General features: G+C 47.0%; 2 protein-coding genes across 6 annotated transcripts in view; both read left to right on the top strand.

Moving 5' to 3' along the window:
• GTF2I (general transcription factor IIi) overlaps positions 1 to 15,373 on the top strand; it is a 72,425-nt gene extending 57,052 nt beyond the window's left edge. For 2 of the 5 annotated variants that reach the window (XM_084299974.1, XM_084299971.1), the window contains exons 27-31: positions 1,451 to 1,561; positions 2,319 to 2,402; positions 3,227 to 3,410; positions 4,475 to 4,503; positions 5,919 to 6,369. In XM_084299974.1, coding sequence (XP_084156100.1) covers positions 1,451 to 1,561; positions 2,319 to 2,402; positions 3,227 to 3,410; positions 4,475 to 4,503; positions 5,919 to 6,145 — 635 coding nt within the window. In that variant the 3' untranslated portion in view covers positions 6,146 to 6,369. Of the gene's footprint in view, positions 1 to 1,450; positions 1,562 to 2,318; positions 2,403 to 3,226; positions 3,411 to 4,474; positions 4,504 to 5,918; positions 6,370 to 7,377; positions 7,417 to 10,259; positions 10,333 to 13,089 lie in introns of those variants that run through there. The other 3 variants (XM_084299975.1, XM_084299973.1, XM_084299972.1) reach the window with 3 other exon arrangements.
• Positions 15,374 to 17,244: 1,871 nt separating this feature from the next.
• NCF1 (neutrophil cytosolic factor 1) lies at positions 17,245 to 25,446 on the top strand. Its single transcript, XM_084299967.1, has 11 exons — positions 17,245 to 17,374; positions 17,850 to 17,930; positions 18,248 to 18,323; positions 19,632 to 19,797; positions 20,044 to 20,099; positions 20,210 to 20,332; positions 20,836 to 20,943; positions 21,596 to 21,713; positions 22,419 to 22,526; positions 24,145 to 24,287; positions 24,913 to 25,446. The coding sequence occupies exons 1-11, from the start codon at positions 17,303 to 17,305 to the stop codon at positions 25,029 to 25,031; spliced, it is 1,170 nt and encodes a 389-aa protein (XP_084156093.1). The 5' UTR covers positions 17,245 to 17,302; the 3' UTR covers positions 25,032 to 25,446.
• Positions 25,447 to 25,952: the final 506 nt, after the last annotated feature.

The raw sequence follows: 25,952 nt of genomic DNA, 5'->3' as shown, positions 1-25,952 counted from the left end.
TAGCTCACTAATTCTTGCATTATTTCATCTTCTGGCATGTCTATGTCTGGTTTTCTGAGCAGCTTTTTGTAATTGAACACCTTAAAAGCATTCAATACATAGCTTATGTTATATAAAGCATGTTACAGTGCTTTCTCTTCAGCAAAAGAATGTGGTATGTCAAAAACCTTGGCTTCTGGATTGCCCTGATGAGATGGGAAAAGCACTTAGCAGCTACCCTTTGAATATAGCTTTAGCAAAAGAGTATTAAAACTGTGTTATCCACAATAAAATTATCATTCCTAATCTGTGCTTTATTGCCTTCCATCAAAATGTAACAGGTGATGTGCAATTCACAGGAGTAGTTCAGCTCTAGAGATAAATTAATTGCTCCTGATACAGAAGTCATTCCAAATGAGAAGTTGTGGTTTTACTCAGCTGGGCAGCCAAGCTCCACCACAACCTCTCTCTCACCCCCTATCCTCAAAGGGAAAGAGGGAGAAAATACAATGCAAAGGGCTCGAGGGTTGAGATGGGGACAGGGAGATCACTCAACAATGGGGGTCCACAGGCTGCAGCTCTTCAAGAAGTGCTCCCACATGGCTCTGTACCACGGGGTCCATCCATCAGAAGCAAACTGCTCCAGCACGGGTCCCCCATGGGCACCTCCTGCCCTCCTTCTGCACTCACCGTGGGGGCTGCAGGGTGTGTCTCACTCCTCACACTCCCAGCTGCTGTTGCACAGCAGGTTTTTTTTCCCCCTTTCTTAAATGTGCTCTCACAGAGGTGCAAACAACATGGCTTACTGGCTCAGCTCTGATCAGCAGTGGGTCACTTTGGGGCTGGCTGAAACTGGCCCTTATCTGACGTGGGGCAGCTGCTGGGCTCTGCTCAGGGGCCACCCCTGCAGCCCCCTGCTACCACAACCTTGCCATGTAAACCCAATACAGAAGTTTTCCAGGGGTGATGTGCACAGATAGCCAGTAGGAAATTGTCAGTTAGTTTGATTAATTCCACTGAGCTAGTCAAACTGTGCTAGTTTGTGCCATGGGACAGTGTGGCTCACAAATACAACTGCAAGAGATTTATTCTGTGAATGCATGGATCTGTAGGTGTTACTGAATTAACTGCAAGTACTGCATTTTTTTTGTTAATACAAGTAACAAAATACATGTTCCATATGTTCCATGTAGTCTTTTTTTTCTTTTTCGTAATAGTCTTTTATAAAACCCAGTAAGTAAAGATTAACATTTTTTAATGTAGCCCTTTCTCCCCTCTTGGGTTTGTAATTGGAAAGACACGGTGTGCATCTTTGATAAGCATGTCTCATTGGAAGATTGCCTCATTTTACAAATGAGATTGGATCTGCTTTGAAAACTTTGCAAATCTCTGTTATTTTGCAGTATTTGCTTTATATATGACTTTGAAGATTTTGGGCTCTACAACTGTTTTTTGAATCTCTTACTTTCAGGAAAAAATAATTCATCTAATATTGCCAATACAGCAAGCTCCACAACGAATACAGTGGTAAACACAGCTGCAGGTGTTGAAGATCTCAACATTATTCAAGTAACTATACCAGGTGTGTATACTGTCTCGTTTCATATCACACTCCTTGTGCTTACATTCTTCATGACATTTGTTTCATCCGTTGGAGTTTTTCTACAGTCTAGCTGGTTCACAGTGACATAAGTACACTCTACAAAGAGCATAATTTAGTATTCTGTTTCTACTGAGATGTTAAATGTTTTCTAGCTTTTATGAATATCTGTTCAGTGACATCTTTAGAATATTCTTGGTCCAGCCCCTAGTCAAGAAGAATCCTCATTTTTCCCTTTTTATCTCATGTAATAAATTAAACACTGATTTGTAACTTCCTTGGCAACTTCAAGAGATCCAAACTTGAAGTAAATTGAATAACCCTACAGACTGAACTGGTTTGTCTTAAACAACACTGATGACTGCTTTCTCAGGCATACACTGCATTCATTAGAAACAAGTAACATTGCATGCCATGGCCATCTATTGGATCTGACTGCACTTTTAGCTTTCCTTCACCATTATATGCAATGTAAGAAAATAAAACATTATTTTTTTTTAGTTTAGGTTTACAAAATCATCTCTAAATAATAAATCTAATGTTGGTCATGTAAATACGTAGAAGCTTCTCATGGATTTCTTCACAACCATCCATTTTTGTATATTTGTACAATTCTGTGGTACCACTAAAACTAAGAACAAGACATGGTCTGTTTTGAAGCACGTGGATATGCCTGCTCTGAGTAAACATGCTCAAAAAATGTGCTTAATTCTAATGCTTTTCTAACAATTTCTTTCAGATGATGAAAGTGAGCGGCTTTCAAAAGTAGAAAAGGCCAGACAGTTGAGAGAGCAAGTAAATGATCTGTTTAGCCGGAAATTTGGTAAATGCTTCTTAGTCCCCCATTTTTACATAGGTGTGAATGGAACAAATGTTGTTCATGGGGATGCTACTGAATCATCACTTACAGTGGATGATATATATTATCATTACAAGTAAGAAATTTGAGAATTGTGTATGAAAGTTGTGCTCTGACCTCAAAAAGAATCTTTTATAAGGGAAGTGGATTGCCTGGTGTTTTGAACAAAAAATCCCAAGAGCACAGATAACTTTGTTCCCCCCACATCCTGTTTCTTTCTGTGTAAACATGGATGAAATAGTTATTTTGCTTGCAAATCATGATTCTTGTTAGGGATTCATAGTCCCAAGCTATTAATACTTGACACTAGAGTAATTTTAACTTTTAAAACACAAGTTAGCCTTTTGCTCTATATAGTTTTCTTTATTTTTTCTGTGTATTTGCACTGTACAATAATGACCTGAGCTTCATTATCTGAAATTCCTTTGCTAGTGCTGTGTTGAATTGCCTTTTGTGGGCATTGCAGGAAATTACTGGTTTTTGTCACGTAGTTACTTGCTTAGATAGCCTGTTCTATACCATTTTTAGGAAAAAAAGAAAATCTGAGTTCTTTATATGGTGAGCTGTCAGACTTGGAGTTTAAATAGTCTTGTATTAATGTTCATGAGTGTAATCCAAAACATCTGTTTCTGACACTGTAATGATTTAATAGTCAAGTGGATTTTCATTTTCAGATCCAATAGAAAGCTTGTGTTTGCATTTAGTTTCCTAATCATCTGTGTTTTCTTTTCCTTCAATGTAATCATAAATGAATAAGCTTGAAAATAAATGTGACCTCTCTTGCTTAGGTGAAGCCATTGGTATGAATTTTCCTGTGAAGGTCCCATATAGGAAAATCACCATCAACCCTGGCTGTGTGGTGGTGGATGGGATGCCTCCTGGCGTGGCATTTAAAGCTCCCAGTTATCTGGAAATCAGCTCGATGAGGAAGATTTTGGAATCATCAGAGTTTATCAAATTTACAGTCATTCGGTACGTGGTTGTCACTGATCAGATTGTACAGACCTTGTGAGGACAGCCCCATAGCTTTAATAAATTCAGATTGAAAGAGTAGAATTTGCAGTGCATCTTTAAATAGTGGAAGATACGACTCTTTTGGATAACAACACATCAGGTCAAATGAAGCCCAGATGTTCATAGCAGTAGGACAAAGGGAATATTACTACTACTGCATATTAAAGCAAGCTGTCTTCTGAGATGCAATCTATTCCTACGATATAATGGAGTCCTAAAGTGCTGTGGGCCTTGCTGTCCCATTTATAAGACCAAGCTCTGAGGCAGTTTCCTGGTCTGAAATTTGTTGGCTCTTGGCAGTAAATAGTATGTTTGTGGTAGTATTACTATTTGTGAAGTATTTTGGTTGGACTAAGATTCCTGAGTTAAGGTAAGCTTTTTCATAAGTATTTTTTTCCTATAAAATGACTTCATCTACAACATTTTAAAAATACAGCATTATACAATTACAATATAAATGAATTTTAATTTATATGTATATTCATAAAGACACATTTGCATGTGTACGCAAGGTATATTTGTATGTGTGAAGCAGAACAGATGAAATGTGGAAATCATACTAAGAAGAGGTTTAGGAACTAAAACCAAAAAGGTATTAATTTTTGTCATTTCTCAAATCATAGTCTGCTTCACAAGAAACAGAAAACTTCAGTTTCTTTAGAGAGAGATTTCTTAAATTTTACTGTGGAGTCCGAATTCTTGACCCTTAACCAAGAAGAGTTCTAAACTGAAAGGGCTCTTGCTAGATACGTTCTGTTTCATTGAGCTCTCATGAAGACATGATTTCCCTGTTTATTAGTCATGACTGGGGGAAGGACTTTGATTTTTTTGTGTATGTTGTTTCTCAAAATGCTAGTGAACGAACCACTATGCTCAGGAGCTGTTCCTTCTGTTTTGTACTACTTTCTGTTAGAAAGTGTGATCTCTGTTACCAAATTGCTGGGTGAGGAAGTCTTGAGAGAGAGACCCCATGCAGTATGTTTTAGAGTCAGCATGTTTTCTGTTCTTCTGTCTTTTTACAGACCATTTCCAGGACTTGTGATTAACAACCGTAAGTAATTATGTGACACAGATAGCAAATGTATTTTTGTAACTTACCAAGACCAGCTTTCTACATTTTGGCTTTGTGGCAGGAGGCCCCATCATGGTTAAATTCTACGTACAGCACTCTTGTCTCTGTCATTAAAATCGAAATTCCTGGCTACAAATGCATGTGCAATTAACATAAGAGCAGCGTGAAGAATTTACAGACCAGTGTAAGATTGGCGTTAACTTTGATATGAAAATGCAAGGTACTGATTCTGTATTTTTCAGCTGCGGAGTCCCAAAGAGATTTAGGACCCTGACTGTGCAACAGACTTAGATGGGAGTGTCTAGATTTTAGGATCGGATCCATCACAGTACCAGTTACTACACAAGAACTTCCCAATAGCTGCAGAACCACGTTCCAGTGAAAAACATTCTGCTGAAGTTGTAACAGCTTAGAGAGGCAGAGTGTAATTACCAGAAGTGCAGTTTGACAGTGATGCTTGAATCTTATTTGAAAAATAAGTCTTAGTATTTTCAGTTCTCTATAATAGTTGTCACCTTGTTTTTTAACATCTTATTTAAGAGAAAAAGCAAATAGAAAAACACTGTCATTACAAGTATCCCTTGTGTCATATTCTTTCTGAGCCAGTGTCAGATTAGAAATTCAGGGGCCAGGTAACTCTGTCATTAGTTTGGCCTTACCCAGACTGAGCCTTACCAACCCAGTACTCCCTCATTTGCATCCAGCCACCAGTATATTCCAGCTAGCGTGCTGAGGTCTGTGAGTGGCAAGGACAAAGTGTTCTCAGGAAGATGTTATAGTTAGTAACTCACTTCGGGCTGTCCACCAGTCCTAGGTACACCTTAGGTAGGTGAGAGATCCTTTTTTTATGAGGGAACCTTCCAGGCAGATAAATGTGTAATAACGCTTCCAGAGAATTGACTTAGAAATGAAAGAATCCATTTAACTGTTCTCTGCAAAACTTCTGGCATGTGATGGGATTGACACTAGCTAATCAGCTGAGTAAGAACAACATGGATATCTGATCATACTCCATCACTGGAGCAGGAAGCTGGTTATTGGACATGTGATTTTTATGCAGTATCTACGTCCATTAGTTATGATAAAAATGAACTGATATTGATAGGTATGAGGTGAATTATTGGAAGCCTCTGAGCCTACTGCAGCTGTGATGCATTATTCTTGTTCTGAAGAACATGTGAGAACTTACGAGGAAACCTTTTGGTGCTTGCAGATAGGGAATACTTTTTCTGTAACATAAAATACTGAAGCACAACTCAGTTACAGTGACAATTTAGTAACCCGTTAATACAACAAGTTTGGGGATTTGCAGATACAAGAGGTAGGATCGCCCTTGTGTTACATGTGGGACCATTTTTGTTGTAAAGTTAAACAGTGATCATGTCTAATCTTAGAGCTGATGGAAGAAGCTGAAGCAGAAGCCCCCCCGGCAGCAGCACCCGTACTACCAGGTGATGCAGAGTGTGCCACGTGTCCTTGCAGAAGGGGTAGGGCCTGCAGTTCGAGATCTTACTGGCAGATGATATTAGTAATCATGTCCTGGGTACACACTGCTTATGATGAGCCATTTCATTTTGACAGATGGTCTGCAACGGTGACATTTATAGCTATTAAATATTAATAAATTGATAGAACCATTGCTTCCTTCAGGTCTTGTCATTGGCATGTTCCTTGATTTGATTTTTGCACATAATGAATGAGCTGAAAAGAAGCATCATTAGGGGCGATATATAAAGCCAGCTCAGTATCTATTTATTGATTTCTGCTTAACTCAAAGTGCATGGCTACACCAGGTTGTGTTCAGCCAAGTTAAGTGACAAGAGCCTAGAACAGAAGTCCTGGTGGAATTTCTGTCCCTGACACCCAGCACTGACCCCCTGCTAGCCTGTGCCCAGACTGCACGCACATCAGCTCCTCCAGTCTGAAAGGAGAACTTAGCGTTACGCTCTGAGTTGCTGAAGTAAATGTGATTGCACAGCTTCCTTTTGACATTGTGTGGCTTCTAACTGTTCACAGACCTAAAAATGCGCGTATCAAGTTATCTGTAGTGCAGGCAAGATTTTTGCAATGGACTGGACAGGCTGTTGCTCAAAGAAACTGACAAACTGAGAGAAAACATTCAATTAACATTTCAAGAGTAAGGGGCACTTCTGTGGTAGACAGAAAAGAACCTGCTGCCCCCTCTGCTTACATTTGGAAGTGGTGGGAGTGAGAAAAACCAAGAAAAGGGAGAAAAAAATAAACTTCTGTCCAGTGAAGTTGCTGTAGTGTATCTGTCCTCAACTCACCCGCACCATTAAAAGGGTTATACAACTTTCCCTGCACTTATCCACCTGTAATCCATCAACACAGACCATATTAAAAGCATTCTGGAAGTAAGATGTACTTTGTGCCCTCTAGTCTGCAGCTTCCCCCATCTCTGTCAAAATAAGTGTACTCACCCCTAAGAACAGTATTAACCAGAAGTAGTGACATCTATTTGAAATCCAGATTTATATTTAAGTGGTTTGAAATAAGTTGGTCCAAACCTGGTATATTCTGTGCAAGTGCACGTTATGTTCAGCTAGGACTCAACGATGTCTGCTAGAGTAAACCATCCTCTAAAGAGAAAGTGTTAATTAGTATAATGTTATAAATGTTTGGGTATTTCTTATATTCCGTTATAGAGCCTATAGGAAGTTGCAGACTGTTATCTGAGACAAAGATAATTTAGTTTGATTAGAAGAAGAAAAAATTAGGTGTTTTTTTTTTTTCAGAGTAAACTTAATTTCCTAACTTTTGCTAAGGTACTTTTCTGTTTCATATTGTTGAAATTGGATGTGTATTCACTAGACTATATTTTTTTCATTTAAGAGCCAGCTGAACCGAGCCAAATAGAAGTATCTGTAGGAGGTGAGTGTCTGTCTTCAGTTACTATCAACAAATATTTTTAAGTCATTTTGAAAGAAGCTGCATCTTTTCCCTTTTTTTTTTTTTTTAAAGAAGGCAAGTCAATCAAAACAACAAAAAAGGCATTTATTGGTTCCTAGGAAGTTTTTTTCATCTGTATTAATATCTTGCTGCATCGTTTGAAAGATAGTCTGCAGCAAAAGCTATTATTCAAAGAATTTTACAAAAGAGTTTTATGAATTGTTGTTCTGGGCTTGTGAGTCACAACTATATATAGGCTTTGAATGATTGCTCATATCCTGAGCGATGCATCTAGTTATTCTACACAGTCCTTTTCACAATTTATGCAAGTGAATGATTGCCATCATCAGGAAATTTGAACAGCATGCTGGGCTGAATATACTCATATGGGTTTCCTGGGGGAAGAGGACTTTTGTGCTTCCTCCCAAACTTCAGCTGAGAGAAGTTTCAAACTGACCTGTTGTCCAGGAACAGACCTGAGCTGTATTTTTTGGACATTGACCTATGTGAGACCAAGGAGACTGTAGGACTTCTAGCCCCCTTATGCTTTTGTGTATGGTCTTGGAGCATTAAGAGTACAGAACTGACCTGACAATTTGGATGCTGCTTTCTGTTGTGAATGGTCCCTCAAACGCTGCCCTTGCTAGCCCCAGCTTTCAGCAGGCCCACAGGCGGCTGCCCTGTGAGGGTCAGAAGTGATGGGAAGGTGCTGGGACAGCTGCAGGACGGCTCCCTGTGTGCCAGGCAGTGCTGAGCAGGGCTCTCCGACACAGGAGCAGCACGACAGCAGCAGAGCAGAGCCTGCAGCACTGGGAGGGAGGTGGCTGGGCATCAGCACTTGTCTTACAGTGGCCTGCCAGGGCCTACAGGGGGCTGCAGGAAAGCTGGGAGGGACTCTCTGTCAGGGGGTGTAGGGATAGGACAAGGAGGAATGGCTTTAAACTAAAAGAGGCAGGTTTAGGTTAGATACCAGTAGGAAATTCTTTACTCAGAGGGTGGTGAGGCCCTGGAACAGGCTGCCCAGAGAAGCTGTGGCTGTCCCATCCCTGGAGGTGCTCAAGGCCAGGCTTGATGGGGCTTTGGTCAGCCTGGTGTGGTGGGACGTGTCCTGCCCATGGCAGGGGTTGGCATTAGATGGTCTTGAAGGGCCCTTCCAAGCCAAACCATTCTGTGATTCTACCATGCTCAGCCAAAACTCGCATTACGAGCTCAGTTACAGGCACACCCTGAGTGCTGTGAGTAGGAGTCTAGATGAATCTTTTTGTAACCAGCAAGAGGAAAAAAATCTGTGAAAAAGGAGAGAAGCGTGAGAGCTGTAGAGGAGCTGAGCTGCAGACTTTAAGCACGCAGTTACTGAAAGCTGAAATATCAAATGTCTTTATGATGCCAAAACTATGTGGGAGCGCTGAAATTGTTCAATAGAGTGGGACACTTGTTGCTGAGTGCTCCTCGTGGGGGCAATCCAGCTATGGGCCCTTCAGGAGATTGTTTAAAAGAAATAGACAAACGTGGTTTGGAATTTGCCATCCAAAACTGCATTCAGAGCCAGTTACCGGAGAAATAATCTTGAGATGAGGCTGAAGAACACACAATTGCTTCAGAACCAGGCGGGGAGGTGATCAAGCGGTGAAACACTTCAGCTTTGCTGTGATGAATTACCCTAGCCCCAAACCTTGCAAACAGCTTCAGTGAAAAACGAATTTCCTTCCAACATCGTTGTCTCTGCTTATGAAAAGAACAAAATCAGGCTCCAGGTCATATAGGCAGTGCTATAAAGACACACAATTTCTTTGATTTACCTTCAAGCATCCCTGTAAACAAGAAAAGCAAAGATTTTGTAATGAAGTCTCCTGGAACTGAAAAAAATTCTATATGAAAAGATGATGAATGCTTTACCCAACAAGATCAAATTTCTTTTTTTTTTTTTTTTTTTTAAGCATCTAATAATGCCTTCCTGTGTAATACATTGAAGAAGAAAAATTAGATGAGGTCCAAATTTCTTTTGGATAAGACTGAAATAGAATAATGCCTGTATGTAGTTGGGAAGAGCAGCAGTTTTATAGATGGGAACAAAAAATGGTCAGTGCTGGGACAAGTCTGTGCGATGAATGTTGGGTCACTGTCACAGAAGGCATGACTTGAGCTCAGGTATGATCAGGTGTTGTTAGCATTTAGACAGCATTTGAACAGATGTGAAGCAGCGGTTGTGCCCTAAAACTTCAGGTAAAGGAAGCCATCCACAAGGCTGCAGACGGGCTGTGAGCAATGGGAACGCTTCACCCAGCGTCTGCAAGGTGGCTGAGGAAGGAATGGTGCTGGGGATTGACAGAGGGAGAAGGACTGAAGAGTAGGGTTCAGACCAAAACAGTGATATTTCTGATGTGTTTCCATGAATTGTGTGGTTTCTTTGTGGATTAAGTTATAGAATCCTAGAATCATTAAGGTTGGAAAAGACCTCCGAGATCTTCTGGTCCAACCTTCCCCCTCCCACCAATGTCCCCCACTAAAGAAAAAAAAAGTTCCTTTCCTACCAAGGTTTTGAGCTACATAAAAAGCATTTTGAAGTTTCATACACTTCCAATAGCAATTTCTGTGCCTTAAAAAGTAGATCTCTTAGATCTCAGGGTGCTTTACATTCGAGTGGATATGGTAATTTCCACCAAATCAGATTATTGTGAATACGTTGTTATTTGCTGTTAATAGTTTAAAAGGATAAATGAATGCTTTTCATATTTTCGTAATTTTTTTTACTTACTAACTACAATAATTATGACAAAATTGGTTGAGAAGGTTTTTTTTTTCATTCATTACTGCTTTTCCAACAGATGTTATGGAAACAGAAGAAAGTTCTCAAATAAAGCAAGAACCAGACCCAACGTGGTAGACCTCAATACTACGGTAAAGTAATTTAGCGTTTCTTGAAGTCAGTGTTTGTCAAGGAATAAACACTTGTCAAGAAATAATACTTCAGTAATTTGGAGTGAGGAGAAGCAGGCTAAGAGAGAGGGCTGAATGCCAGAAGGTGCCAGTCCTTTACTTGCCTTCTGAAGTATTTTGTCTCAGTTTTCATCTATAAAATGTAGGACGTTTTCAGTATCTCATCAGAATACAATGAATGCATATGGCGTTCAGATTTGCATGGCAGTCATTCCTAGGAAAATGTGGGCTGTAATAGCCTATAAATAAAATTGGGTGATGGTAATTACATACCTCAGAGGCAGAGTAAATGAAAGCTTAGGGAATTAGTGTTTACGAAGAGCTCTGACATGGTTGTGTGAAAGAGCATTATTATTCTTGGTAAAGCCCACGTATTTGCAAATTGTAATCGGGCAGGAAGGCTCTCCACTGTGATTGCAATAGTGTCTAAGCTCAAGACACTTGCTAAATCGTTAGTCATGATGACAAACCAACTAACTTGAGAAGGTTTGCTTCTTTGCTGTAAACTTTATGAAAAGCTTAGCTTAACTCCAAGTGCAGAAATGTCTGAAACTTTTTTTTTTTTTTTTTTAACTTCACTTACTCCTAAAATGACATTTTGGTGGAGGTGGACAGCAGTGCTAGCAATGTTGTTATGTCACCAAATGTAAAGGGGGCTGACCCCCACACGTGTGAGTTTATATGCTTCATTCAAAGAAAAAGGCATTTTTAAGCCATTGCAGATCTTTACTACTTTTTCCAATTTCAATTTTTTGGTACCAAATGCGATCCTCATTTTGTAATTTTTGATACTTCAGTAATTGGTTTGGATAGACATAAAACAGGATGTATTTGTGTGATATGCTCAAGCTGCAATCTGTCTAGTTTTAGTAAGAAAAAGACATTTTATTCATCACAGAGAAGAAAATTCTGCGTACTATTCCAGCTCTAAGGGCACAGACAGGCAATCAGCAAAGCCAAGCCCTGGCTGTTCACTGTTAATTTCTGCTGGCCTGAGCAGATGAGGCTGGTAATGCATTTGCCAGCTCGCATGAAACAGTGGCTGGGGGAGCCTGTGGAAGTCACTCCTGTCACCATCTGGCTTTTTGGAGACAAGGACAGCCAAGGCCGTGGCCCTCTGTCAGGGCAGCACAAACACAGGGTGATGGAGGCAGTGATGCTCCCTGTTGGATGCTGGGTGTCTGCTCTCGGTCCTTCTAGCATTTCTAGTGCTCAGGGCAAGGGATGTCCCCACTGATGGGTTTCAGCATGGAGAAAGCAGCTTTGTTCTCTCTGGTGCTCTAGCTGTGGTGAATGTTAAGATTTGACTGGACAAAACCAGGGCCAACCTTAACTATCGCTAGCTGGAGTCCTTAGGGAGGGAGGCTGGGCTGGGTGGCTTCCAGGGTCGCTTGCAACCAGCATTTCTGTGCTTCTGTAGGGTCTGACCATCCCTGTGTGGCAGTGGCATTGGACAGCCTGGCTCCAGAGCTAGGAGATCCTTGTCTCCTTTGTAAAGGAGATCAAAGCTAGCTGCAGGGCTGGTCTTGGCTGCCAGATGTTTGAGCACAGACTTGTGCTCTTCTTTCCTTTAGTAGTTTCCCTAGCCTTTTGGCCTGGGCACTTAATACTTTGTGCTGCAGGACGTGCAGGACAGGCTTCATTCCTAAACATTCCTAAACAAGGGCAGTGCTTTTGGCTGGAGCGGACAGGCCTTTTATTGAAGGGGAGATAGCACGGCTTGTAAAGTTTGAGGCAAGAATCCAAAGGTGTCTCGAGAGCACACAAGTGAGGAATGAGAAGCCAACCCTGACCTGTTCAATAAACAAAAAAAAACACATTTTCATACAAACAAGTAGAAAATGTAGCCTTTATCGCTGAGGATGATAAGTAAGCCAAAAGAAAAATCATTCACAAATGGGTTAGGGAAGTTCCTGATTAATTTGTGTCTATTAAGCATAAAAGATACGGTCTTTGGCTCAGAAGGTCCCTAACCTTCTGGAAACTTGGAGGAAGGAGCTGGGCTGTATCATCGAGATCCTCATCCTTGGGAGCACTGAGTCTTTGGAAGGCGGCTGGGTGGTATGGCTGCTTCCAGGGGTTAGCAAAGAGCAAGCACGTGCAGAGCTGCTGGCTGCAGGGGGGTGACGGAGTGAAGGGACAACTCCAGAAAAGAAGTGGTAGGAACTGGCAGAGATTGACATACCAACATACCCACTGTCTGTGCCCTGAGAACTTGAAGTACGGCAGTAGTCTTTCTAACAAATGGCTGAATTCTGATTTGGAAATGTTTGTCATAAAGCTGAGCTCATCATTAGAAAATATATCTTTTTTTTTTTTTTTTTTTTTTTTGATTTTTAGTGAGAAGCTCTTCACCTAATAGAGATATAAAAAGACATCTCATTTGTCCATTAAAGGTCATGGAATTTTTGTCTGAGCAGTGGCTCCACAGCTTGCTGGTGCACTGCTCTGGATTTTTGGACACTGTAGACCATCTACTAGCTAGAGAACGTGTACTAAAGAAAATATTCCATCTAAACTTTTGCAGAGAGTATTCAAGCATACTTCTAATCTCTCATTTATGGAAATCAATGTTCACCTTCTGCATGCTTTCTAATTGTAAGCCTAAAGAACTCAAAAAAAAAGACACAAACAATCTACTAGTATTTGTAATAAGATAAATAAGATAGAGAGCTGCAATGAAACTAACTCACTTTTATGATTTGTTTTTTTGTCTAGTCAGAAGCACCCAGTTCTGCGAAGAGCTTGTCAGGCCTGTCCTGATCCGTGTAATATAACTGTATAAGAGAAGTACCTTCTATACAAACCCTTTTTGTACTTTTAGATAGAAATGTCTACTTTTTCAGCAGTTCTGTGAATTGACTTAATGCAAAGAATGACTGTAGATTTGGAATGGCTGGTTTTACTTTGGAATATATCATGAGGACTAAATTTGATGCAGCAATGCTGGGGAGATGACAACGATTAAAATCAACAGGGACTTAACAGAGGCTGTCTGCGTTTCCCAAAAAACCTGAACTTCACTGTACCTGAATGCATCTCAGCTTTTGTAATGAAGAAAAACATCCTGCAAGTAGTTCAGTTTGTTAGTTTTACTTTGAGAAAACAAATCACTAATTTTTGGTTATCACTCCTTTAACGGCTGCTTGGACAATAGTATCTGTATATTTGAACTAATTTTTCCTCTATCTACCACAATTCATATGGTTTTCATAAATAAAAGATGAACTGGTTCACTTGACCATTAGTATGCATTAATGAGGTGGACAGTATTTCAGTGTGTGGATTAGGAACCAATTGAACCCTTCCGTAGTTTGTTCTGTTAGCTCAAAGTTGTAAGTGCATGTTTTATCAGAATATCTTGGTTTGTGTATGAAGGCTCTGGTCTTGCAGTCCCAATGTAGACAAAACTCGCATGGACCTGTGGGAGGGCTTTTCTCCCGAAGGCTGGGGGGTAAAGCCCTGCTGTCCTTCTACAGCTAGTTATGGAAACTTACACTACAAGCTGCTCTAAGTCCTCCCATGTCAAAAGTTAAGTCCCCTACAGTCCTGGTCACGCCGCACATGTTGTAAGAGACTCATGTATGCATTTTTTTTTTGAAGTTTCACAAACCATAAAGTTGTGAAGTTCTGGTTATATGATACTCTCTACAGAGAAGAGAGAGATTATTGTAAAGGTTTCTCTTTCATTGGCATGAGTTTGGGATTGACTGCATTATGCACAAATGCTAAACCTTATTCCCTCATTAAGAAATAAAGACATTTCTGATGGTTTTTATGACTGTCCATGCAGTAAACGTTTATATGTGACGTTTTAGCAGTAATGTTGGCAGGTAGAATACACTACAGTGTAGTTACTAATTCCAGTGAGGAAAGTAAGTTCCTGTCATGCCCTTCAGACAGAAAACCAGCTCTGGGTGGGTGAGGTTGTTGCATCTGAAAGAAAAACTTTGAAGACATGAATGCAGTTGGACATGCTGTCTGTTCCTGGCAATACCCAGCAGGAGCAAGCTGGAACTCGGCAGATCAGTTCAGAGCAGCTCCTGCTCTGCCATTCTAGAGGCAAGGCAGAGCTGCAGCCCACATGCAGGTGCGTTCCCGATTGCTCGGGGTAGGTCTCAGTGCTCCCATGAAATATTGTATGTTGTGCTGGTGGTGGCAGCGGGAGCAGGGTTGGCTCCACGCTGAACCATCACCAGACACACGCAGTTAACGTATCTCCAGAAATAGGTTGTTACGGAGTGACAGACAGTTTCACGATTGCTGCTAGAAATTTTGAGTGGGGAAATGAGTTCATGCAGCCTTCCTCGGGCTCTCAACTTCCCCTTTTGAAAAAGCAGAAGGCTGGTCCATCCCTTCTTCTCTCTCAGCCCCTTCGGGAGGCACTCTGCACAGCTGCCTGCCCAGCAAAGCCAAACATTGCTACTGGAGCCGCCAGTGCTGCCACAAGTGGAGGGAGAGGCATCAGAGCAAACGAACTGAGAATGACGGAGTTCAGACTGCTGCCTTGCGTGGATGTCCTGCAGATGTATCATGTACTGTGCGTACGAGAGCTTAAAAAATGAAACGAAAACTGATGACAGCGGTTTAACTGGAAGCACTGGAGTAATTCTGTGATGCTGGGAGCTCGGGTAGTGGTGTGCCTCGTGTCCGTCCTGCTGAGGGGTTCGATTAGTGCCAATGTGCCTATTGGCATCAACACTGAAGTCTCTTTTTGGTCTCAGACATTTTGAGTTATAACCAGTAGAGAGAAATTAGACTGACAAAATAATTGCACCGATATTTATACCTTCTAAATATCAATTTTATATTAAAAATGATATATATCTATAGTCCTAACAGGTAGCAGACTTTTAATATGTTGACCTTGTATGAAAATCGCACTCGTTTCCAAACTAGTAATACATGAGGTGTGTCACTCTTTGGGCATTGGCTGGTAATGCCCTAAAAAGCCTTGGCTGTACTAATTAACAAGCAAATAAATAAAATTGCAACAACTTAACCAGAGCTCTGGGTATTTTTTCCTCCAGTAGAGAACCTTTGTGGCGATGAAGTAGCAGACAAGCTTCTCTCCTCTGCACACTGCTGAACCTAAAAAGCCCAGCCTGCTTCTTGGACCCGTTCCTTTCTCTCAGACTTGGACTTTGGGTTCCAAGGGCTCGAGGCATTGATCTTGGAGCGTGGTGTCCCGCAGGTAGGGCACCGCAGTTTCCTCAAGCAGTAACCACTAGGTGTCAGGTGAGGTCCAGCACGGTCCTTGTGCAGCTGTTGGCCGGTGCTTTTCCTTTGCGATGTGAAGTTTTCCATGTACAGTTTCGTTTCTTTATGTCTTATCAAGTGAATAGGGGAGGGGACAGATTTGCATCTCACTTTGGTGATTTCGCAGCCTCTGCTAGAGCATTTAATGCTGTTCATGCATGCGGCAGTTTGCTGTCAGTGACATGAATGTGTCTTCCCCTGACTCTGACTTTAATTAAGCTTAAATTATTTAAATACATATTTTGAACAAATCGAGAGTGGCCTTCCATTCATCAGATTTTAATTTCTAGGAGGCCTTGGTACTGCTTCTGGGTGGAGCACCACAGAAAAGCGGGATGCTGCTGCTGGCACTCTGGAGGCCAGTGGAAGCTCTCAGTTCCTCTCAAAAATCAGGTCCTGCCCTCAGGCGCTGGCCTTCTTTTCCTGATCTGAAAACCTGGATCACCTCATGAACTCTGTAAATCAGCTTATTTCTCAGCTGGGTCATTATTCTTCCAAGAATTTTCCTCTAAAGTTGTGTTTCTTCCTTTCTAGTAACTATAGAGCAGTTAGTGGAAACACTAAACATGTCATGCTGCCTTATGTGCATGGTGTGAGCTAACTGGCACCAGCAGTAAAATCTACAGACTCCATTTCTCACATCACAAGACAACAAATGAGGAAACAAGAAACATCCGAATTAAGTGTTTCCAGTAATGCGCTGCCTGTAACTCTGTTTTAAATTTAGTACAAGCATCGTTATGAAATGAGCTTTCAAGCAAATATTGCTGATGGTTCTGCATATGAAACAGAATCCAACCAGCCCTGGGTGTGGGGTTTTTATATATAGATCACTTGTTGCATAATTTTGCCTCGTGTACAGGGAAGTCCCCAATATAATGAAATAAAAACTGCTCAGTGCTGGGAAGGGCTGGGCTGTGTGGGCAAGGTGCTCACCTTGCTCAGCTTCTGTGAGGATTCCTCTTTTGTCTGCACAGGACACAGCCCCAAATCCTGCGTGGAGGCTGTCACCAATCCCTTTGATTGATTGAATCAATTGATCCCTCTACAGCCCCATCTCCTGCTCTCTCCCCAAGCCCCGGTTTGCTGGTCAGCCTCAAGGGCCTCGAGAGCCCTTTGCCGGCAGCTTTTTGGGGAAGCTGCAGGTGGCAGAAAGGCGATGGCGAGGCACGGGCAGCACCTCTTGCACAACAGCCCATGGCCACCCCGTCCTGTGCCCTGGCTTCCCCAGAGGGTGCCCAGGAGGGCGGTGCTGCTGTCCCTGGGCTCGGGGAGCTCCACGTGGCACCTTCAGCTCTGCAGGGCAGCAGGGAAAGGCTCCTGCTCCCATTGCTGAGGTGCTTGTCCTTCCCGTGGCTGCTGCAGCAAGGGCTCTGCAGTGCCTGTGCCTCACAGGGTGGCCGTGCAGGGGACACTTGGCTGGTGGAGGGGACACTGGGCCATGGGGGCTGGTGGCCTGGCCACCTCCTTGCTTCCCCTCTGCCCGGCGCCACCGAGGGGGCTCGGATGGAGACTCCCAGCAGGAAGCACCCGGCTCAATACAAACCACAGCGGGTAAACAATTACGGCGCGATTGCAGCGCTGCTTCCGCTTTCCCAGGGGTTTTAACAGCGAGCGAGCGCGGGGCGAGGGCAGAGGGGAGGCAGGAGCACGGCGCAGAGCTGCAGCAGCCATGGGGGACGCCTTCATCCGGCACATCGAGCTGCTGGGCTACGAGAAGAGGTTTTTCCCCAGCCAGCACTACGTGAGTACGAGTACCCGGCAAGTTGTGCAGTGAGGACTAGCAGGGGCAGGAGCCTGGCCAAGGCATTTCTTGAGATAAATTTGATGAGGGTTTAAGAGCATCACTTTTGTGGGAGTGGAGGGGCCACAGCTGGTGGTACAAGCTGGAGGCAGCCAGAGGCTGAGATGTCTTAAACACACAAGGTTTTGGGTACCACCTTTGCAAGTTCTCGGTTGCTTCTCAGGCTTGGAAAGGACTTGTTGTGGCTCTGGCTTCTGATTCCCACCCAACCTCGTGTTTCTGTCCCTGCTGTGTGTCCCCAGCTCCCAGCTCACCTGCTGCCTGCACAAAGCTACTGCTGTGCAGGAGGGAACAGACACAAAATACGCAATTTGAAACCAAAGCGTCTGTGGGACACCCAAGGGGCTCTGGCCACAGCAGGGTTTTGGGTCCTGGCTGCCCACAGGGCTGCAGCGCCTCTGCTCTAACCCTGCAGGTCTACATGTTCCTGGTGAAGTGGAACGACCTCACCGAAAAGCTCGTCTACCGCCGGTTTACCGAGATTTACGAGTTCCATGTGAGTGGTCCTGGGGTGGGCACCAGCCCCTGTGCTGGTGCACCAGGGCTGGGCAGGGGGCAAAAGGGGAAAGGAAGGAAAGCAAATTCCAGCTGAAACTCCCCCGAAACAAACCTGGCTCAAGAGAGGCTCCTGGGTCCCAGCATTTCGATCTCCTTCATGCCTTGAAAGGGGGAGCTGCTGGCCCCATTCCCCCTGGGGAGGTTTCTCCTGGTGTCGATCCATGGGGTGCAGCCAGGAGGGGGTGAGCAGCGGGCAGGGTGCCACGGAGGGGTCCCTGCACTGTCCTCATGGCCCTGCCTGTCCCTGCTCCGCAGAAAACACTGAAGGAGATGTTCCCCATCGAATCTGGCGACATCAACCCAGAGAACCGGATCATCCCGCACCTACCAGGTGAGGGGCAGAGCACCGGGGGCCAAGGTTGGGACAGAAACTGCAGCTGGTTGGGAAAGTCCCCGCCTGCCTTGCTCTGTGGGTGCCCTTGCGCAGGTGCTCGCTGCAATTTCTGTTCCTTCCTTCTGGGTTTGAAACCAAAACCCCAGCAGGGGCTGCCTGAACGGAGGCTGCTTCCCCCAGCAGAAGCTGGCCGCAGACCCCATCCATCCTCCCTGATAGCGGGCACCTCGGGGACATGCAAAAGGGAAAGTGGCTTTGAGCAGCCTCAGCTGAGCAGAGCCCTCCTTTGGTGCCACCACCCCCTGGATGGCTTTTTGTGCCCTTACTGTACGAGAGGAAGGGAAGCAGTCAGTGTGTGCTCAAGGAGAGGGAATAACTCAATCCAAAGAGCTGGTGGTTTGTACCCAGGCAAGGCGCGGTTCAGCAAACATCCCTCTTTTCTGGAATTTCCTGCTTCAAATGGGGCAAGAAGGAGCATGAAAAATAGCCATGGGTTGTGACCCCCCTGGAGGAGTAAACCCACAGCTCACAGCAGGGTGGCTGCTCCCCGTGGGGCCGGACACCCCCGCCGTGCTGGGACCTTTCCATCGTGCTGCTGTTGTGCCAGGCTGCTCAGAGCCTCCCCCGGGGCACGGGGCCGGCCTGGGGCAGCGCTCCGCTCTGTTTGGGGAACCGAAAGCCCTGGGGGTGGATGGAGACAGGGGCTGGGCAGGGGTGGGACAGCGGCAGGGGCTGGGTGAGCCATGCAGACGCACACCCTGATGCAGGGTTCAATGCTGCGACATGGGTTGGGGCTGCCAGTGGTGTTTTGGGGCTACCAGGGGTGGAGAGCCCTTGGTACAGCTGGGCTTAGTCAGAGCATGGACATGGAGGTTATCCCAGAGCTGAAATGGGGTCTAATGGGGTCTTTTCGAGGCTTGTAAGAGCTTCACAAGGGCTGCAGGGTTGAGCCCGGCCGCACAAGCTCTCCTCCAGCTGCCTGTGGCCCCAGGGCCGCGCTCACATCCCCAGCCACACAGAGCTGAAATGAGGAAGGGGCGGCTGCAGCGCTTTGCAAACTGGCCGCAGCCTGCAGCGAGCTTCCCTGCAGCTCCTTCAGCTCCCCACGTGCCCCACGTGTGCCCCGCATGAGCTGGCCACGAAGGAGGAGGCTGGGGCACGTCCACGGAGAGCTTCACACAGCAGCCTGGGGCCAAACCCGCTCGTTTTCGGGGCAGCATTAACGATGCAGAGCAGCCTGCTGGAGAAAGTGACAAAACCAAAGCTCTCACCTGCTTGTCCCGACTCCTTTCCCCTCTCCACCAGCCCCGAGGTGGTTCGACGGCCAGCGGTCGACCCAGAGCAGGCAGGGCACGCTGGCCGAGTACTGCTACGCGCTGGTGAACCTGCCCCACAAGATCTCCCGCTGCCTGCTCGTCGTCAACTTCTTCAAGGTGCGGCCCGACGACACGAGCCCCGTCACCGACAGCCAGTGAGTAGAGCTGCAGCAGGGCACACTCTGCATCGCCAGCCCCAGGTGCTGGTGCTTGGCAGTGCTGAATTGGTGCAGCAACAATTAGTTGCCAGATAATTAGCCCTCAGGACCCACCCTGAGGTTAGGCGGGCAGAAATATGTGTGGGTTTTGCATCCTGCTCCCCCTGGCTCCATGCTGGGGATGGCATTGCTGCCATGTCCAAGGGTGCCAGCACTGAGCTGCCTTTGCTCTGACCCGTCTAGGATCAAGAAGCCCGAGGTGTTCCTCCTGCCAAAGGACGCCAAGAAAAACGCCAGCGGTAAGAGTCCTCAGAGGGCTGCAGGTGGATTTTGCCTTAGGCTGTCCTGGAGTTTGGCTGAAATGGGGTGTTTCTGGGCCGGGACGGAACGCCTCTCTCCTCCCCCGCAGACATCACGGGCCCCATCATCCTGCAGACGTACCGAGCCATCGCCGACTACGAGAAGAGCTCCAAGTCCGAGATGGCTCTCAAAGCTGGGGACATGGTGGACATCGTGGAGAAGAGCGAGAGCGGTAAGTGTCCGTGCCCCGAGGGCCAGCCCCGGCCTGGCCACCACCTCGGCAGGGCTGGGGTCAGCCTTCGCACCTCGTGCCTGAACCCAGCACCCCACAGCATCCCCGGGGTGTTTCTTACAGAGGGGTGGGAGGCTGGCTTGGGGTCTCCTGATGGAGAGCAGAAGCTCAGCACCGAGCCCCGCAGCCCTCCCTGCCCCGCTGGGGCAAGATTCACTTTCACATGGAGCCACATGATGCTGGGTTTTGGCCGGGGAGGGTGTGAGGCAATCCTAGAAAAGCCTGCAAGCTCCTCGCACGCCTCCGCCTGCGAGGTTTCCTGCCCATGAGGAAGCAGGGTGAGCTGGCCGGGCTCCCCAGTCACAGCACAAAAACAAACCGTCCCCACTGCCCTCCCTTCTGGACAGGACACGGGGACACCTGCACGGACACCACCCAGGGGACACAGCTGGTGTAGGCTGTCCCTGTGGTCCCTGCTCTTGCCCACTCTGCTTTCGTTGCAGGCTGGTGGTTTTGCCAGTTGAAGAATAAACGGGGCTGGGTGCCAGCTGCCTACCTGGAGCCGATGGACGGTCCCGATGAGTCTGAGGAGCAGGAGCCCAACTATGCAGGTGAAAACGCTCAGAAAAGCACGGCGTCCCCAGGAGCACGGAGGCGTTGCTGTAGGAGCTGCCAGGAGGGATCAGGCTCATGGTTCAGCGCCTCATGTTTGACATCAGGACCTGCAGCTCAGCGCCCTAAGCTGGTTTTGGCTCATCAGAGATGCACATCATCATCCAGAGCCCACCCTGAGCTCGGGGGATGCCTGCTGAGCTGCTGGGTTAGCCGATGAGCTCAGTGCAGAGCGGACCCGCACCACCCCGAGCAGGGAGGGATCCTGCAGACTCATGCTGGTTGCACTCAGGGCTTCGTCTTTGTGGCTTTCAAAACACTGCAACGGACTCCATTAGCACAACACTTCCTCGTTCCTCATTTAGTCACCCAAGTTATAAACATGCTCCTCAGCATAGAAGGATATCCTTCCACTTGCACTCGTCAGCTTTCTCCTAGAGAGGTGCTGGAGGGGCCTGGATGAGGCACAGGCACCGTCAGGGCTGGGGAAGTCTCGGTCCAGGCTTGGAGACCTGAAGCCCCCTGGGTCTTGCCAAAAATTTGGGGTTGGTGCTCTGGTGCCTCCGGGGCTCAGTGGAAGGGGAGGCCAAGCCCCGTGGCTGGGGGTGATGCACAACCCACCCACCAAACGTCCCCGTTTCACACACACAGGTGAGTGGTACATGGTCCAGAAAAGCTACACAGCCGTGGAGGAGGACGAGCTGACGCTGACGGAGGGCGACACCATCGAAGTCATCCACAAGCTGCTCGATGGCTGGTGGGTCGTCAGGTGAGAGACACCGAGAAGAAGCCAGGCAAGGGGCCACGGGCAGAGGGAAGGGGCGAAGCAGAGGCCTCCCCGTCAGGGCTGTGAAATCTGCAGACCGTTTGGTGCCACTGCCCAACACTTCCCTTTGCAGGACATTTTCTAGTAGCCTTGCGGCTTCGCGAAGTGCAACCACATTGCAGCTGGGGCTTCCTCTGCTGGGCGCCTCAGAAATATCCAAGAAGGCGTCAGATGGAAAAAAATGTGTCAGTTATTTGGCATTCTGGCACAATCTGATTTGCACAACCTCAGCTTTCATCCCAGCCTTGGCCTGCTCTGTAGTCTTGGACTTTCCCAGGGGGAACCCAGTGGCATTTGTGCTCTGGGGAGTCACAAACTGCCTTCGCAGCAGGGACACGTGGTAGCTACAAACCGCGGGAGGGGAGCCCTGGCTGATGTGTCACATGCAAAAACCAAAACAAAACAGGAGATAATAGAAATGATACAAGCTGATGAGACCCTGAAAACTGTGCAGCTTTGCTCTGTCTGCTGCCTACTTGGTTTTGGGACTCAGGCCCCAGTTTCAGGGAGAGCCCCACGCAAACATGGTGAGGGGACAGTGGAAGCCCCCATCCCTGCAAGCAGCACGAGACACCTAGCGTCAGGCACGAGGAGGTGGTGGCCACCGAGTCACAAGCTCAAGCAATGTTGTCTTGTGTCACCCTGCAGGAAGGATGAGAGCACGGGTTATTACCCCTCCATGTACCTGCAGAGATCAGGGGAGCCGAACACCCCCGAGAAGAGTGAGCTGAGGAACCGGAGCGTTCCCCCCCGCAGGTAGGAGAAGAGCTGCGGGAGGGAGGGAGGAGGGTGAAAGCTGTTCTTCGAGGGGGGTGAAATGAAACCAGACAGTGGTTTTGTGGTGTCCCCTGCTCGGCCTGGCAATGAGGAACTGCCCAGCAGAGACGTGAGCAGGGCAGAGAGATCAGGAGGCAGATCCTGGAAGGCTGCAGCAAAAATAGTGCTCCTGACTTCCACGGGCAGCTGGCACTTCTGCTGCAGCACAGCCTCGCACATTTCACCTTGTCCTTCTGCAAAGTTTCTTTTCTGGGCTAATCTCGTTTAATTTTCAAATTAGATTTTTTTTTTTTTCCTAAGTGCATCCACTGAATCTTTGAGAAGCGAGGAGAGATTTGAGTAATCAGAGCTGCCAAACGGCCTAATCTGATGGGAGGATTTGAGCTAATGGAAGGGATTTTATATTGATTAAAAAGATAAAAAGCAATAATAGCTCATTAATTCTGATGCAATGACAATGGCTAGGAAGGGCAGAGCTTGCCTGGATCCTTTCTTCCCTACAAGAAAACAAGGCAGCCTTCCATAAAATCTCTCAAAATCCAGCTCAGCTGGAGCATGGGCTGAAGGTGAGCCAGTGTAAAATAGCACAAATCTTATCTGAGTGCAGTGACACTGCCTGATACCTCAGGGGAGGTGAGGCAGTGAGGCCAGTGACTTGCTCCCGTGGTGAAAGCCATCCCCGTGGCACTGCTGATGGCAGCACGCAGCAGCAGCAGAAGATGGAGGCTGGGGTGGTGCTCACCAGGGAGTGGCCAAAGCATGAATTTGGGCTCAGAGCACCCCCGTTGCAAAGGCTGTGACCTGCCCATGCGGGGAAGAGCTTGGCTATGAAATGGGGCACGTGTTGAAACCAGGGAGGGGCTGAAGGCAGTTGGGCACTGCAGAGGGCTGCAGGTGTCTCCAGCAGAGCAGGACGATGCCGTGGGCGGTTGAAGCCACCTCTCACCCTGGTAATAACGACAAAGAGGTGGCTCTGTCCATCTGCCTGGGGACGGTCCTGCACGCTGGGGCTTTCCCACAGCAGTGTGGCTCTGCATCGCCCCAGGGCCTGGCCTTTCACTTCTCTCTGTAATTTCTCTGTTGCTGGCATAGTGCCGCACAAACGGCTGCACAGGCACCTGTCCCAAGCTCTGTCCCCTAAAACCCCACACCAGGGATCTTAGTTCTGCAGCCATATGCATATATCCATCCATGTGTGAGCAAAGCCCTACATTGCTTCCAAGGCTTTCTTGAACTCCAGGGAAAACCTCATGCATAGCTCGCCCTTTCAGCATTATGCCTGACCTCTCTTGCCATCCCCACCTCCACCTCCCAGGCTTGTGCTCAGGCTTCACCCACCAGCGCCTGCTTCCAAAGCACCTCTCTAGCTGCCTCTGTACATGGCAGCTCACCCGCAAGGGCTGGCATTCACCTGCTGCCTTCTGCCAAGCACAAAGGCAAAGCAGGTACGGGTGTTTAGGAGAGGCAGAGGGGGAAGCGCAGCATCTGGCTGCAGTGGGGCTGGGAGAGGCAGGACTGGGGACATCCTCAGCAAGAAAGTGGTGGAGTGAGAGCTGCCATCATGGAAACTGAACGTTTCATTTCTGACTCGCTGCAGATCCACCATCCGCAATGCTAAGAGCATCCACAAGCAGAGCCGGAAGCAGATCAGCCAGGAGACCTACAGGAGGAACAGCAGGAAGTATATCCAGAGCCGGAGGAACGCGAAGGCCAGTTTGCAGAACAAGGCCAACATCATCTGTAAGTCTCAGTGGGGCCTTTGCCCTAGATGGGTCTGAAGTTCTGCAGACATGTCCCGTGACCTCCAGCAGTGGTTGCTGGAGATGTTGTGTGAGCAAACAAACCTGGGCATCTTTGTGCCAGACTGAAAGATCTGTGGGGAGAAAAGGAAACAAGTCTTCTTTTCTCCAAAATCCTCTGCACTTCATGCCCCAAGCCTTGGGCTGTCATTACAAGGTAGCACGGCCTCCAGCCTCTGCCCCATCACAGGAGGGAGATGATTCAGTAGGACAACCCACACGGGTAGTCACTGCCTGTCCACCCTGTCCTGCTATGGGGAAATTGTGTACAGGGTTTCTTTTCAACAGATTTTCTCACCTCTGGTTATAGGTCTCACAGAGAAGGAGCATGAAGGAAAGTGGTGGCATGTCTGCCCTCAGTAGGTCCTAGTGGGAGGTCAGCCCACTGTTAGGACCCGTGCTTTCCTCTGTGCACTCCTATCATTGCCCATATTGCTGTTACTGATACTGTGCATGTTAACTGCAGGACGATTTGTGGTTCTTCCATAGGAAGGCTTTGAATGTATCCACAGAGGTGTGGGGTGGTGCAGAGCTCTGACCCATCTCTACATCTGCTTTACCCGTAGCTGAGAAAAATGAGCAAGAGGAGAACAAGTCCAAGGCTCAACCTGCTGTTCCTCCCCGGCCCAGCAAAGACCTCATCATGAACCGCTGTACAGAGAGCACCAGGAGAAAGATCATGTGAGGCCCTCAGTCCCCAAAACCAAGTGAGCAGATGCTTTATCTCCACCGACTCCTATGCAATGGGGACGCAGAGACAGACTGGGGGATCTGCGTGGCTCCCACAGCAGCTGAGTGCCTGGAGAGATGCAGCTCGGCGCCCCATGTTAATTCCACGGCACAGCAAGTCCAAGATGTCCTGGTGAATCCCTGAAGAGAGATGTGAACATCTTCCATCAGCATCTTTGAGGGCTGAGCATTCCAATGGCCTGCTGAAGATTCCTCATCACTAGGTTCCCTTTTGTACCATATTTGTATTCTGAATGGTTTCATAGTTGTCATCAATAACCGGCATTGTGTATAGTGCTTTTTGGGGCCTTCAATTATTGTGGGAAAACCTTAACATGTAAACTATGTGTACAAAGACCAGTGTAGCACAAAGAGGCACTTTATGTATGTATTTCAAGGCTTTCATGCTGTCTGCATGGCTGATTAATAAACTCATCAGCATTTCTGCACCATTTCCCATGGGTTGCATGGCGGCGTTTCTCCCCATGCCTCCAACCCGCTCTGGCCAGAGGGACAGGGCCTCATATTGTACAAAACGTCGATGTGGAGGAAATTTGTTGGGGAGGTTAAACAACAGCAGCTCTCTGATGAAAGCTTTCTTTGCTCCCTCTAGTGGGAAACCAGGGCTGGGGGTGCGGGTGTGATATTTGCTGGGGCGAGCCAAGCCTTGAAGGAAGCTATGAGGTGGGGTGGCCATGAGGCAGCAAGGCCATGGGGTGGAGATGCCATGAGGCGAGGAGGCCATGAGGCAGGGAGGCTGTGAGGCGAGGAGGCCATGAGATGAAGAGGCCCCAAATGGTGGTGGGGTGTGAGGGGAACAGGGTGACCCATGGTACTCTCAGCGGAGCGGGGCTGCCGGGCTCCCCACAGCCACTGG

The sequence above is a fragment of the Netta rufina genome, assembly GCF_964035555.1.
Source record: "Netta rufina genome assembly, chromosome: 21".
NCBI classification, from domain to species: domain Eukaryota; kingdom Metazoa; phylum Chordata; class Aves; order Anseriformes; family Anatidae; genus Netta; species Netta rufina.
This window is presented reverse-complemented; position numbering and strand designations above follow the sequence as displayed.

What these genes read in the sequence shown, in the direction of transcription:
- NCF1 (XM_084299967.1), top strand. Translation starts at nt 17,303, where the DNA reads ATGGGGGACGCCTTCATCCGGCACATCGAGCTGCTGGGCTACGAGAAG. An exon ending in CCGAGATTTACGAGTTCCAT is followed by an intron (nt 17,931 to 18,247) that starts GTGAGTGGTCCT and finishes CCTGCTCCGCAG; the next exon opens with AAAACACTGAAGGAGATGTT. An exon ending in GATGGCTGGTGGGTCGTCAG is followed by an intron (nt 21,714 to 22,418) that starts GTGAGAGACACC and finishes GTCACCCTGCAG; the next exon opens with GAAGGATGAGAGCACGGGTT.